This window comes from Tursiops truncatus, chromosome 19 (genome assembly GCF_011762595.2).
Source record: "Tursiops truncatus isolate mTurTru1 chromosome 19, mTurTru1.mat.Y, whole genome shotgun sequence".
In the NCBI taxonomy this organism is placed as follows: Eukaryota; Metazoa; Chordata; class Mammalia; order Artiodactyla; family Delphinidae; genus Tursiops; species Tursiops truncatus.
Window position 1 is genome coordinate 43,368,722 of NC_047052.1, and position 15,820 is coordinate 43,384,541.

General features: G+C 38.8%; 1 protein-coding gene across 1 annotated transcript in view; it reads right to left on the reverse strand.

Moving 5' to 3' along the window:
* The window catches only part of ZNF565 (zinc finger protein 565), a 32,304-nt gene extending 16,579 nt beyond the window's left edge, over positions 1 to 15,725 (reverse strand). The window contains exons 1-3 of the mRNA XM_073796531.1: positions 15,632 to 15,725; positions 11,011 to 15,407; positions 3,986 to 4,078 (exon numbers count right to left, since the gene is read on the reverse strand). Of these exons, the coding sequence (XP_073652632.1) occupies positions 3,986 to 4,078; positions 11,011 to 11,125 (208 nt within the window). The 5' untranslated portion in view covers positions 11,126 to 15,407; positions 15,632 to 15,725. The remainder of the gene's footprint in view (positions 1 to 3,985; positions 4,079 to 11,010; positions 15,408 to 15,631) is intronic.
* Positions 15,726 to 15,820: the final 95 nt, after the last annotated feature.

Here is a 15,820-nt window from a genome sequence, read left to right on the forward strand (position 1 = left end):
TCATTAGAAGTCTCAACAAAAGTGGATTCTCTAGAGTGGAGGACACAAAACCTTGGCTGGAGTGAGTTCAAGAGAAAATGGAAGGTGGGACTTCCCTGGTGGTGTAGTGGTTAAGAATCCACCTGCCAATGCAGAGGACATGGGTTTGGAGCCCTGGTCTGGGAAGATCCCACATGGCGCGGAGCAACTAAGCCCGTGTGCCACAACTACTGAGCCTACACTCTACAGCCGGTGAGCCACAACTACTGAGCCAGCGTACCACAACTACTGAAGCCCGCCCGCCTAGAGCCTGTGCCCCGCAACAAAGAGAAGCCACCGCAGTGAGAAGCCCGAGCACTGCAACAAAGAGTAGCCCCCACTTGCTGCAACGAGGGAAAGCCTGCACGCAGCAACGAAGACCCAGCACAGCCAAAAATAAATAAATAAATACATTTATAAGAGAAAATGGAAGGAAAGGAAGTGGAGACAGAAGAGCCATCCCTTTCAAGGAGTTCTGTTGAAAAGAGTAGAGAAATAGAGCTAGAAATGGATATGGAATCCAGGAATGGTTGTTTGTTTTGAATGTGGGAGAGATTACAGCATGGTTTATAGTGATGGGAATAACCCAGTAGAGAAAAACGAATAATGCAGGGACATAGGAGACAACTGCACAGGAGCAATGACCTTGAGCAGGAGAGAGGGGATAGGAACCAGCACCCAAGTATTGGGGGCTGAATTACAGAAGATCACAGGTAGTTCGTTCATAACTAGGGAAGGTAGAGTACATAAGTACAGGAATGATCCCCAGGATTCTAGGGTGAGGTGATGCAGTGCCATTCATATACACTTTCATTTAGTTTTAATTTTATAACTACCCTGTTAGTTAAATAAAGTTGATTTTATTTCTCACATTATACATAAGAGAAGCTAGAAGGCCTGAGAGGTTATGATATTGACCCAAGGCCACACTGAGTGGGATATGAACCCAAGTGTTGTATTTTATTGCCCATGAAAGTTTCCATCAGCATAAACTGTCTCCCTGTGGTTATTGCCATTAATGAGGGGAATGAACAATAAATTCCCCAATTAAGAGAGTTAGAAAAGGCCCAATTAAGAGAGTTAGGGGTTAATGGGAGAAGGAAACTGAAATCTTTTATAAGGGCTTTGTCACAGGAGACAATTCTGACAAGTAATAGTTTCTTTTAAGAATTATTAGACAAGAAGGCACCAGATACATTAGAAATCAGGAGGGAAAAGCCTAGAACATCTCAGAATTCAGAGGAGAAAAAGACACAGAAGAAATGAATTCTGAAAACAAAGGTCAGAGATATGGAAGAGAGATACAGAAGACCTAAAATATACGTAAAAGTGGAGAATAAAACAGAACAACGGGAGGAAAAGTGAATAAAAGTTAATAATAAGCGTGTTTTCTGGAGGAAATAAAATACTTGAATCTTTATATTAGAAAGAATCCCTGAGAGCTTATAAAAATTCACAAAGGGCCATGTGGATGCATCCTGGTAACAATCCTAAAATTTTCACTTACCAATAAGATATTATTCTTAAATGTCCATGGACTATTTAGAATGCACCACATAATACCAGCCATGTTCCCTTTGGAGGCTTTGTATATTCCTTCCGGAATGCTCCTCCTCAAGATAGTCATAGAGCTCACTTGCTCCCTCCACGAAGGTTTCTGCTTAAACTTCACCTCTATGACCAAACTATTAAAATATTACCCTTTGTCATTCACTTTAGCCTTCCCTGCTTTATTTTTCCTTCTAGCTCTCAGTGCTACTATACATTACATTATATATTTGCTTGTCAATTATTTGACTCTTCCCACTAAACTTAAAAGCAGGGATCTTGTTGGTTTTGTTCATTATTAATTCCTCAGGACATAAAATACTACATGGGAGGCACTCAAACTCTCCAATGAATGTACAAGATCACAATGGAAACCTTAAGAGTTTATCAAAGTAGCAATTTCTCAGCCTATTTTTTGTGGTTGTACCATAAGCCAAAAAGAAGTTCTAACTTGATAAAATATTTAATATAAAAATAAAATATCTGTAAATGTACTTCAGACAAATATAATGTATTTATATTTTGTGAACACATAACATACAAGGCAGAAAAATACAAAGAAAAAACTTATATTTGAGATTTTAAAAACTCTAGCCCAAAATACTAAAATCAAAATGAAAAGGCAAATGATAAAATGAAAAAAAAAAACTTTAACTCACAAGTCAGATAAACAACAAAAATTCTTATTGGATAGTGCTTTTAAAATTAAATTTTCAGGGCTTCCCTGGTGGCACAGTGGTTAAGAATCTGCCTGCCAATGCTGGAGACATGGGTTTGAGCGCTGGGCCGGGAAGATCCCACATGCCGCAGAGCAACTAAGCCCGTGCACCACAACTACTTAGCCTGCGCTCTAGAGCCTGCGAGCCACAACTACTGAAGCCCGTGTGCCTAGAGCCTGTGTTCCGCAACAAGAGAAGCCACTGCAATGAGAAGCCCGTGCACTGCAACGAAGAGTAGCCCCTGCTCACTGCAACTAGAGAAAGCCCGCACGCAGCAACAAGGACCCAACGCAGCCAAAAATAAATAAATAAATAAATTTTTAAAAATTTAAATTAAATTTTCAGAAAAAAGCAATAATTTTAGATAAATGAGCAAAGGATATGCATGGGCAACTCACTAGATAATAAAGTGGCTCCTCAACCTATCAAGAGTTTTAAAACTTCACTAGTAATGAAGGGAGTGTACGTTAAAGCAATAAGGAAATAACATTTTACAGTTATCAATTTGGCAGATTTTTAAAAGACTGATGACACGTCACAAGAGCATGATGTGAGGAAATGGACACACACAGTAGATTATAGCTGGTATAAACTTGCAACAAGGCAATGTTAGCAGAAATTAAACCATGTATATCCTCTGATGAAGTACTTCTATATCTGAGACTCTATCCAAAAGATGAATGTGGGGTGTATGATGGAGACACTGCTGACGATGGAAACAACTTGGAGAGAATTTAAATATCCTACAAAATATAGTGTATCCATAAAATGGAAACATTGTTGCCATAAAAACATATCTTTGCTGATGTTAAGATGTTAAACAACTTTGGGTGAATAAGGTAGATAATAAAACAGTATATGTAATCTTATTTTTATAGGAAAAATATATACATGCATATATACATGCATATGTGTATGCATAGAAAATGGATTGAAAGGATTTTCAATTAAATTTTTACATTTGTCTCTAGGTGTATAATTATGGGGGAATCTGTTTTTCTGTATACATATATATATATATATATATATATATATATTTTTTTTTTTTTTTTTTTTTTCGGTACTTGGGCCTCTCACTGTTGTGGCCTCTCCCGTTGCGGAGCACAGGCTCCGGACGCGCAGGCTCAGCGGCCATGGCTCACGGGCCCAGCCGCTCCGCGGCATGTGGGATCTTCCCGGACCAGGGCACGAACCCGTGTCCCCTGCATCGGCAGGCGGACTCTCAACCACTGCGCCACCAGGGAAGCCCATTCTGTATTTTTTTTTCTTTTCTTTTCTTTTTTTTTTTTTTTTTTTTTTTTTTGGCCATACCACGCTGCATGTAGGATCTTAGTTCCCTGACCAGGGATGGAACCTGCGCCCCCTGCATTGGAAGCATGGGGTCTCAACCACTGAACCGTCAGGGAAGTCCCTGTTTTCCTGTGTTTTCAAGTTTTCCCTTAAGCATATGTTTTATCATCATAAATAACACAATTAATTCCTTCCTCCTCATGGGGCAGGATAGATTATAAAAGAAAATACGAATGGAGTGATACGAGTGACAGTAAAGTGCCTCTGGGAACTTGTATGCTGAAGGAGCTTAATCTTCTCCATAGTTCTAGAGCCTTTGAGGGGTGTGTTCTCAAACAGTAACTGACTTCCCACAGAGGAGGTGAGCTTTCATATAAAAGGCTTTCTGTTTCCTTAGTCTCCTCACTCACCTGTGCACAGGCCTCTTGTTAACCTCTTTCCACAGTCCAGGATGTCTTCCTTGCTCCAAAAAGAATTCACACCTAATTTACAGAAGCAACTTCCTATACACAGAAAAAGAAATGGGTCTTAGCCAGTGTGGTAGACATTACTAATTTAATTACTAATGTCTCACCATTATCCAGTTTTTCAAGTATCCAGTCTTCCACATAATCCAGACCACATAATTCTCTAATCTTTCTATTGCTGATGTGGTGGCCAAGGAGGCTGTGTGTTTCAGATGGTACAGCTACAGGATGGTGGAGTCTCCTTTAGTCTGGGACCCTGCCTATGCTGATGCATAATGAGCAAAAATTAAAAAGTTATTTTGTAAACCACTGAGATTTGGGGGTTGTTTGCTACCACAGCATAACAACCTGTCCTAACTAATATGCTAATTCAGCTATACTCTGACTAAATAAAAATTCAGACTTGCGGCCTTGGTCAATACAAGACAGAATAATTTTTAAAAAGTCAGAGGAAACTTCAGAAATAACAGAGCAGAGCTGTGCATTTCCAACTCTATACATCTCAAAGGGATTTTTCACAAACCCACAATGTGAAACAAAAGGCCCTAAAAAGGCAGATTATGAGTTAGGGGACAAGTTGTTCTTGATCCAGCAAAATCATGCTCCTTTAGATCTCTATCATCAAATCTTTGTACAAATCCTTCTAAGCAAAGTTCAGCCATCTACACACCACCCAGTGAAGCTTGCAGTTACATCCCTGGATTTTCCCTGTTCCTAAATTGACAGACATTCTTATTCTTCAGAGGGCATGGATCCCACATCACACAAGGCTTGGGCCGGGGGAGTGCGAGAACTTGACAGCTCATGAGAAGTAGATATATATAGATATCTTCACCTTAACATTAGCAATCTGTTCCTGAAAAAGCAATCATTCTGAGTAAAAACTCTAACCAGGAGCCTCTCTCCCAATATTTAAAATGTGAAAAATATAATGAGTCACATTTTAACACAAAGCCCCCAAATAATTTCTAAACATAATTAAACACAAGAAACACCTACATATAAATAATAAACTATTGTATTAAGATGAAAATTTCTGGGACTTCCCTGGTTGTGCAGTGGTTACGAATCCGCCTGCCAATGCAGGGGACACGGGTATGAACCCCGGTCTGGGAAGATCCCACATGCCACGGAGCAACTAAGCCTGTGCACCACAACTAATGAGCCTGCGCTCTAGAGCCCATGAGCCAAAACTACTGAGCCTGCGCGCCACAACTACTGAAGCCCGCGAGGCTAGAGCCCGTGCTTCACAACAGGAGAAGCCACTGCAATGAGAGGCCTACACGCCGCAATGAAGAGTAGCCCCCGCTTGCCCCTACTACAGAAGGCCCGCACGCAGCAATGGAGACCCAACGCAGACAAAAAGAAAAAAAAAGATGAAAATTTCTTAAAACATCACTTCCCGATCACCAGTTATTATAGATATTAATAATTAGTTGCTTTGTGTGCAGTAACATGGCCTCCTCTAGCACCATGAACATCTGCACATCCCTTTTGTTGACAGGCGAATCTATACGTTTGTCAAAATATTGACATGACTCTGATATTTAACTAAGTGAATTTCTGATGTAACTTGAAACTTTTCCTATATGTCATATTTTTAAATGTTGTATTGAGCTTTATGGATGTAAACATCCAGTCTAAACATCAACCCAAAATCAATACACTGAGAGGTATGTACATTCTCAGGCAATGTTCAAGATTCTGAGTCAGACAACAGCATATTAAATAAATTAAAGATTTCTATAAAACAGCAATTCTCAGTACTCACAAATTTAGTAGTAATTAAGTAGTTAATAACATAGAAAATGTTCAAGATATGGTTAGATTACAAAACAACTGGGCATCATATGGTCTTATTTGTAAAATACATGTATATATTAACATAGACAATATAGACAGACAAATCAGACTGAACGTATCTGGGAAGTTTTATCCTTAAAGATTACTTTGGTTATTTCTGGGTTGTGATCTTCAATTTTCTTAGTTTTGCTTAAGTGTAGTTTTTCAATAACCACACATTAATTTTTAAATGCATATTTTAAAGTTCTGTTAAGTATAAGCTACTCCCAAACGGCAGATGAAAAAGGAAATACTTTATTTTAAACAACCTTCCTTTGAACATGAAATAATAGCTCAGGATATTCTAAAAACAGTTCTTTTTCACAGAATGGCTTTTGTTGTTTTTGCTTGTCAGCTCCCAATTGTTGCAAACTTCTTGATTTGGTAACTACATTTATGTGTGCTGGAGACCTGCCTGGAAGAGAACTAAAAGTCATTCAGGCCAAGTCCTGTGTATAAATGATGCTTCCTTTCAGCACTTCTCGCCAGATAGGTTTATTATGTTTCTGCACCTGCCCTATTTGCCTCAGTGTTCTCTGAACAGCTATAGAATCATCTTGCTCCACTGGTCATACTTTGTATTTCTTTTGAACACTTTTTTTTTTTAAAGACTTTTTTAATGTGGACCATTTTTAAAGTCTTTATTGAATTTGTTACAATAGTACTTCTGTTTTATGTTTTGGCTTTTTTGGCCATGAGGCATGTGGGATCTTAGCTCCCCAACCAGGGATCGAACTTGTACCCCCTGCATTGGAAGGCGAAGTCTTAACCACTGGACTTCCAGGAAAGTCCCCATACTTTGGATTTCTGATGATTAGAATGAAAATTGCAGGAAATATAGGTGACTCAGTTCACCTCCATAGAGTTCTTATGGGATCAGTTTGACTTAGATATGACATGACATGACAATGACAGCTCTGGTCATACAAATATCTTCCTCTTATGAACTCTCATAGCATACTATCAGGGTAAACTAGTGCCCTTTTTCATCCTTTACTTTGGACATTTGTATACAAGTTTTATCTCCCCCATTACATTATTTGTAATTTAAAAACAGAGATTCTCACTTTTTAAAAGTACTTTTTCTCCCTGAGCTCTAGATTAGGATTTTGCATATTTGCAAATTCTTAATAAATGTCTAATGCCTGACCCAAAGGAATTCATTATAAAAATACATGAAGTTGTATGCACAAGAGTACTTTTGGGACAATTTCACAATTAAAATATAGAAATATAAATGCTCTTTAGTAGGCAGTAAAGCGAATAAATTAAGGTGCATCTCGATAATGAAATACTACATAGTGACTTTAAAATATAATTGTTACACAGTCAATGCATTATTAAATGAAGCAGGCAGGTTACAGAATTTATATAAGAGATACCACTCTATAAAATCCCACAGAAAGGGCTTCCCTGGTGGCGCAGTGGTTGAGAGGCCGCCTGCCAATGCAGGGAACACGGGTTCGTGCCCCGGTCTAGGAAGATCCCACATGCCGCGGAGCGGCTGGGCCCGTGAGCCATGGCCGCTGAGCCTGCGCGTCCGGAGCCTGTGCTCCACAACGGGAGAGGCCACAACAGTGAGAGGCCCGCATACCGCAAAAATAAATAAATAAATAAATAAATAAATAATAAATAAAAATCCCACAGAAAAATACCTGAAATATATCCATCAAATATTAAGAATATTTATCTTTAGATGAATTACATTTTAAGAAAAATTTCTAATTTTTGCATTAAGCTTATATATTTCATAATAAAAAACATAACAGTACTTTCCACTTAAACAAAAATAAATAACTAGAGTTGTAGCTGACATTTATTTTCCTGGCAGCACAAAAATTATGAGCAATCGAGCCAATGTCTACAACACAAGTAGGGACAAAAAAGGAAATTAGTCTGATTGAAACAAATTACAACTAAAAGTTCTTTAACAGTCCTTTAACATATTCTCTGGTGCACTGAAATAGCTTCATTATCAAAAACATCCTGTGAATGACCAATTTTCAAGACAGTGCAATTTCCAGTTTAAGTGAGTCAGTGAGCACAAAGCAGAATGCATGGTGTCAGATACGTAGCCAGTTTCTTCTCCATTAAATTACCCATTAAAAAATTTGGGGATGGGATCTTTGCAAAATTTGAATACTTTTTTTTTTTTTTTTTGCGGTACGCGGGCCTCTCACTGCTGTGGCCTCTCCCGTTGCGGAGCACCGGCTCCGGACGCGCAGGCTCAGCGGCCATGGCTCACGGGCCCAGCCACTCCGCGGCATGCGGGATCCTCCCGGACCGGGGCACGAACCCGTGTCCCCCGCATCGGCAGGCGGACTCTCAACCACTGTGCCACCAGGGAAGCCCTGAATACTTTTTTATTCATCATTTTCAGTGTTGTATCATTACAGTATTTTCCTTGTTCTGGTTAACTCTCTGTAAGCATATGTTTATTAGCTGAATAATATTCCATCATATGAATGTAATATGTGATAGAAACTTCCTCTTTTAACTCCCTGTTGTTGGGCACAAATTTTGCACAACATCTCAAAGGTTATTATTACCGGGCACTACTGTCTTTGATTGCAGTTCTAAATTTTTAAGGGTCATGAATCTCTTTGAAAATCTTATGAAATCATAAAACTCCTTTCAAGAAAAAAATCAAATAAATAAGTATCTGCAAGGACTTCCCTGGTGGTCCAGTGGCTGAGACTCCGGCTCCCAATGCAGGAGGCCCGGGTTCAATCCCTGGTCTGGGATGCATGCCACAACTAAGAGTTCATATGCCACAACTAAGAGGCCCGAATGGCATAACTAAGATGCCACAACTATGAGCCTGCAAGCCGCAGTGAGGATCCCGCGTGCTGCAACTAAGACCCAGCGCAGCCAAAATAAATAAATAAATAAGTATTTAAAAAAAAAGTATCTGCAAAAGCTGCATAAAATTTCATGGCGTCTGCAGAGCCCTGAAGTCTAAGGGTGGGAGCCTGGACCTTCTTTAAAAACCCTGCTGTAACCACTTATTTACAAACACCAAGTACTACTAGCTAATATTCTTTTTTTTTGTTTTTTCCATAACTTATCGAAAGAACAACATGGATTTGGCTGAAAACAAATTTAAGACCCCAAACCTAAAATGTCCCATATCAAATTAGATCTGGTTACTGAAACAAACTTTTATCCCAGATTTGTGAATCTAGACTTCTGATATAGGTCCCAATCACATTCTTACTCCTAAAAGCCAGAACAGCAGAAGGCCTTGTTCATCAACCCAGACTGTGAAAATCAAAAATATTAATAACAAGTGTTACATGATCCAGGGTATCTGTGTACAATTATGCAGGGGCCATTGTTCATGAATCAACAAATCACAACCCTCCAAAAGATGTAGATCTATGCCAACAGAGCCCTTTGCTGCATAAATGGTATAAAGGAGAAACTGAATAATTTGACAATAAAAAAAGGAACATCAGGAAACTAGCTGTACTAGACATTAAAATGTACTGTAAAGTCTCTATAAATAGACAGACCAACCAGTGGAACAGAACAGAAGGCCTAGAAATAGAACCAAGTATCAATATGTATGGACATTTAGTATATGATGGAGATGGCATTTCAAGTCAGTGGGGCAAAGATAAAATTCTTAATAAATGGTGCTGGGAAAACTGGATAGCCATTTAGAAAATATAAAATTAAATCCATACCCCATTCCATACACAAAATTAAACTCCAAATGGATCAGGGTGCTAGATGTAAAAGATGAAATCATACAGTTATTAGAAGATAACACATGTAAATTCCCCTTTAATCCTGAGATTGAGAAAGGCTTTCTAACTCCAGAAGCAATAAAGGAAAACATTGGTAATTTGACTACATAAAAATAAAAATATTCAACGACAAAGAACACCATAAACAAAGTCAAAAGACAACTGTCAAACTGGAAGAAAATACTTGCACCATACAACACAGATGAGGAACTAATATTCCTAATGTGTAAAGAATTCTTAAACATTGTGACAAAGCACCAAAAACAAAAACAAACAAACAACAAACAAAAAAACCCCATGAAAGTAAACAGGAAAAAGAGATGGACAATTCACACACAAAAAAGATGTAAAAAAGGCCCTTAAGGATATGTATGCAAAGATGTCTATCAACATAGTACTGGAAGTCCTAGCCAGAGCAGTTGCACAAGAAAAAGAAATAAAAGGCATCCAAATTGGAAAAGAAGAAGTAAACTTATCTCTGTTCACAGATGACATAATCTTATATATAGAAAACCCTAGAGATTACACACACACACACACACACACACACACACACAAACAAACCCTGTCAGAACTAAAAAATGAATTCAGCAAAGTTGCAGGATACAAAATCAACACACAAAAATCAGTTGAATTTCTATATAGACTAACAATGAACAATCAGAAAAGAAAATTTTAAAAAACAAATCCATTTATGATAGTATCAAAAAGAACAAAATACTTAGGAATAAACTAAGGAAGCAAAAGACTTAACACATTGATAACTACAAAGATTGCTGAAAGAAATGAAAGAAGACATAAATAAATGGAAAGATATCCTGTGTTCAAGACTTGGAATACTTAATATTGTTCAGATGCTGTCACGGACTTAGAATTGTGTGTGTCTTCCCCGCCCCATTCATATGTTGGAAGCCCTAACCCCTAATGTCACTGTATTTGGAGATAGGGCCGTTATGGAAGTAATTACATTTAAATGACATCATAAGGGTGGGGGCCTGATATGATAGCAGTAGTGTCCCTATAAGAAGAGATACCAGAGAGCTCACTCTCTCTCTGCCATGCGAGGACTCAGTGAGAAGGTGGCACCTTGATCTCAGACTTCCAACCTCCATAACTGTGAGAAAATAAATTTCTGTTGTTTAAGCCACCCAGTCTATGGTATTTTGTTATGGAAGCTTGAGCTGACCAAGACAGATGGCAATACTACCTAAAGTAACATACAGATTCAATGCAATCCTTATGAAAACCCCAATGATTTTTTGAAAAAATGGAAAAATCCATCCTAAAATTCACACAGAATCTCAAGGGACCCCAAATAGCCAAAACAATCTTACTCTCACAATTCTTGATTTCAAAACTTACTACAAAACTTACCAAAGATGGTAATCAAAACAGTGTGGTGGGCTTCCCTGGTGGCGGAGTGGTTGAGAGTCCGCCTGCCGATGCAGGGGACGTGGGTTCGTGCCCCTGGTCCGGGAAGATCCCACATGCCGTGGAGCGGCTAGGCCCGTGAGCCATGGCTGCTGAGCCTGCGTGTCCGGAGCCTGTGCTCCGCAACGGGAGAGGCCACAACAGTGAGAGGCCGCGTGCCGCAAAAGAACAAAACAAAACAAAAAACAAACAAACAAACAAAAAACAGTGTGGTACTAACAAAAAGACAGATATTTAGACCAATGAAATAGAAATCCTCACATATATGGTCAAATAATTTTCAGCAATGGAGTCAAGAGTATTTGATAGGGGAAAGGACAGTCTTTTCAACAAATGGTGCTGGGAAAACTGGATATCCACATGCAAAAGAATAAAGTTGGACCTGTACCTAATACTACACTAAAAAATTAACTCAAAATGGATCAAAGATCTAAACATAAGAGCTAAAACTATAAAACTCTTAGAAGAAAACATAGGGGAAAATCTTCATAACACTAGATTTAGCAATTATTTCTTGGATATGACAACGAAAGCACAGGCAACAAAAGAAAAAAATGTGTTGTAGACTTCATCAAAATAAAAAACTTTTGTGCATCAAAGGATACTGTCAACAGAGTGAAAGTACAATCCATGGAATGGGAATATTTGCAAATCATGTGTTTTATAAGGGATTACTATTCAGAGTATATAAAGAACTCCTAGAACACAACAACAAAAAACAAACAAACCCCGGTGGCCTCGTGGTTAGGATTCCAGGCTTTCACTGCCATGGCCCAGGTTCAATTCCTGGTCGGGGAACTGAGATCCTGCACGCTGCACAGTGCAGCCAAAAGAAAAGGGGGGGAGGGGCAAAGGATATTTCTCCAAAGATATACAAATGGCCAACAAACAACGTGAAAAGATTTCCTACATCACTAATAATTAAAGGAATGCAAATCAAAACCCATAATGAGATACCACTTCACACTCATTAGGATGGCTATTATAAAAAAAGCAGAAAATAACAAGCATTGGCAAGGATGTAAAGAAATCAGAACCCTTGTTCACTGCCAGTGGGAATGTAAAATAGTGCATCTGTTGTAGAAAATGGTATGGTGATTCCTCAAAAAATTAAACATATCATGTGATCCAGCAATTCAACTTCTGGATATATACTCCAAAGAAGTGAAAGCAGAGACATGAACAGATATTCGAAAACCCATGTTCAGAGCAGCATTATTCACAATAGCGAAAAGGTGTTAGCAACCCAAGTGCCCACTGATAAATTAATAAACAGAATGTGGTATACATGTACAATGGAAAATTATTCAGACTTAAAAAGGAAGGAAATTCTGACATATGCTACAACATGGATGAATCCTGAAGATATTGTGCTCAGTGAAATAAGTCAGTCATAAAAGGACAAACACTGTATGATTCCACTTACGTGAGGTACCTAGAATATTCTAATTCATAGAGGTAAAAAGCAGAATGGTGGTTTCAAGGGGCTGGAGGAAGGGGCAAAGGGAATTATTGTTTGATGGGTACAGAGTTTCGGTCTTTGAAGATGAAAAAAGTTCTGGAGATGAATGGTGGCGATGGCTGCACAAGGCAAATGGAGTTAATGTTACTGAACAGCATAATTAAAATGGTAAATTTTATGTTATGTATATTTAACCATAAAAACCCCCAACAAACTGAGATTGGTTGGTTACCTATAATGGGTGATTGGGCACAGTGTGGAAAGAATGGGGAAATGGAATTGGGAGAGAAGGAATGATGGAGGAGTAACTGAGTAGATCTTCTGGTCTAATTCTAACTTTCAGAACCATGTTAATGTTTCACATACTCAAAAAATAATTAAAATCAACCAGGATGTGTGTTTGGGAGCCCCAAATAAAATACAAACAGTAACAAATGAACCTATATTACAAATGAGTAATATTACCATACAGATGGGTGTAGGGAAAACTGTATTTTTATTTATTTTATTTTTGGGGGGGCGGTACTGTATTTTTACTATGAACTGTAAGACTAAATACAAAAAGAACTATATGGGGTTTGGGGATATGTGTTAGAACTACTTTCTACAAGACTGAGCAAATAAATAAATGTACTGTGGTTAATGAGAACCGAGTTTTTCACTGTCAGAGAAAGGAGTTACAGAAAAGGAAATGGAGATGTCTAGAAGAAGCCCTGTGGTATTGAACTGGAATTGGAGATATCATATGACATCATGGATTATCTGTATAGGTATACATACAGATAGATACAGATGTGTGGGTACAGATGCATATATTTCATATCTGAGAAAGTCAAGAAGCAAAGACATCCCAGTAGCAACGAGCACATCTAATCTCGGTTTCTAAATATAATTTTCTAATAAAAGGAGCCAGTGATCCCTGGGAAATTTGCTGATTCCAGGACTAAGGCTGGGAAAGTACAGTATCAACCTGGAACATCCTGTGGTGCAGGAAAATAAAGAAGTACTAAATAAATAAATAAATAAAGGGGATATGTTGAAAGGATACAGGAACCAATCCAAAGGGTTTCCCAGTGGCCAAATATGGGACAATTCGAGCAATAAAATAGTGATAGTAATGGATTATAACCTATAGTATTAAAAAATCCAGACTATACTTATATAAGTTAGTAAATCAATTAAATGGGGAGAAGGAAAATCTATTTGTGACAGAATTATAATTAATAAATGTAGAAGGAATAACAGAATCCGAAAAAAAAAATCAACGTTTGGCAAATACCTGGTAATAAATTTTCAGGCAGGAATTATCAATGGATGTAGTAGGTGGAAGTAGGATGAAAAACAGCATAATTTTATAGACCTAAAGTATTTCTCCTTGAGACACATTAATTATAATGGAAAGAGTGACTTTGCTGTGGAGAAACCTGGCAAATAAAGTTAACACCACCAATAATGAGACAAATTAATCTCATGTGTCTCCTGATAAGATGCACTGAGAATACATCACTTCTGGGGTAGTCTTGCCTCAACTGCATAATCCAAATTTAATTATGAGGAAGTATCAGACAACCTCAAATTGAGGAACATTCTACATTGCAGAATTTACAAAATAAACGGCCAGTTCATCTCAAAAGTGTCAAGGTCATGAAAGACAAAGATTGAGTAACCGTTCCAGATAAAAGAAGACTAAGGAGAGTTACCAACTTAATTGCAACATATGATCCTGGATTGGATCCTTGTCCAGAAACAGGACACTAAGGGACACTGATGAAATCTGAATAAGGTTTGTAGATTGGTTATTTATCAGCGTTAATCTCCTGGCTTTGATAGAGAAGCTGGGTTAAGAGTATTTGGGAATTCTATTTTTGCAACAGTTTTAAGTCTAAAGCTAATTAAAAATGAAAAGTTTAAAAACATTTAGATTAACATTAGGTGTATAGGGAGTATGGAAGGTATGGGCCTTTCAGTTCACCTCCATAGCACTCAGTAATTTACTCCATGGCAAACACTGGACACCAGTTCACTTGGGGGTGGGTGGTGGTGTGTGTCTTTGTTAGGCAAGAAGTTTCAGAAGAAGGAAGGAAAAGCACGTGTTAAAAAAAAAAAGCCCCAAATGGGGTCATGTGCCCCCATAACAGCAAACAAGACAATTCCAGTTTCAATCTCTCTCAAGAAAATGTGCTCCTAAATAAAAACTCAACAAACAAACAAACAAAAGAAAATGTGCTCTTTAAACAATCAATCTGAAATTTCCTGATTAGCACTAGTGAGGTAATCTGCTTGATAAGACCCCTGCCATTCCCTTCCCCTAAAAGATGTCCCGGCCTAAAACAATCCTTTCTTTTCTTTTGCTAATAACTTCCTTGCACCACTTCCCTACTGCCTATAAAAACCTTCCATTTTGTCCAACTCCTTGGAGTCTCTCTCTACTTGGTAGATGGGATGCTGGCTGATTCATGAATTGTTGAATAAAGCCAATTAATCTTCACATTTATTTGGCTAAATTTTTTTTTAACACACATCACGAATAATAAGGGTTTCAGGGAAAGAAGAAAAACTGATACACGGAGAACTTGGCTTTTGGATGTTCAATAATAATTCTTTTCTTCTCTTCTCAATACGTCTCTTGGAGAAGAGTCAAGGAAAAGCAATCATGACGGACCAGGGCATTTTTAAAGGGTCATCGCCCGACCCTCCCACACAGGGGAGGGAGAGCAGAGAAGACTGGACATCATGCCCAATTTCGGTGTTACAGGGAAAGGCTGAGGTTATCACTGTCCAGGGCCAAAATCTGTCAGAGTACTGGAGTCAGAGGCACCTCACACCCACGCACTTGGTGCTGAACAAATGGTCAATGTCACACGAACACATATCCACTCTGAGGACACACAATGAAACACGATCATAGACACCTCCACAGCTTTATACACAGCCACAATCTCACACCCACTAAGGCACACACAGTCGCACAATCTACTCACCACCATGACACACAAAGACACATGCAGAATTGTGCATTTTCAGCCCGCTCACGCCAGCGCGCAAAAACCCAAGGCTCTCTGGACACGCCCTGTCCCCGCCCCGGACTCCCAGACCCCTCACCTTCTGCCTCCCCGTGGTCGCGTCCGGGGCCCTGCGAAGCTAACGACCTCGCCACGACGTCAAGAGAGACGTAACGCTGGGCCGCTGTGGACTCTGGGAAATGTAGTCCAGAGCCAGACCAGCTACAGAGAAGATGGCGTCCTCATACCTCAGAGTACGGGCTTGGCCCGTTTGACGCTGCCCTCGGGA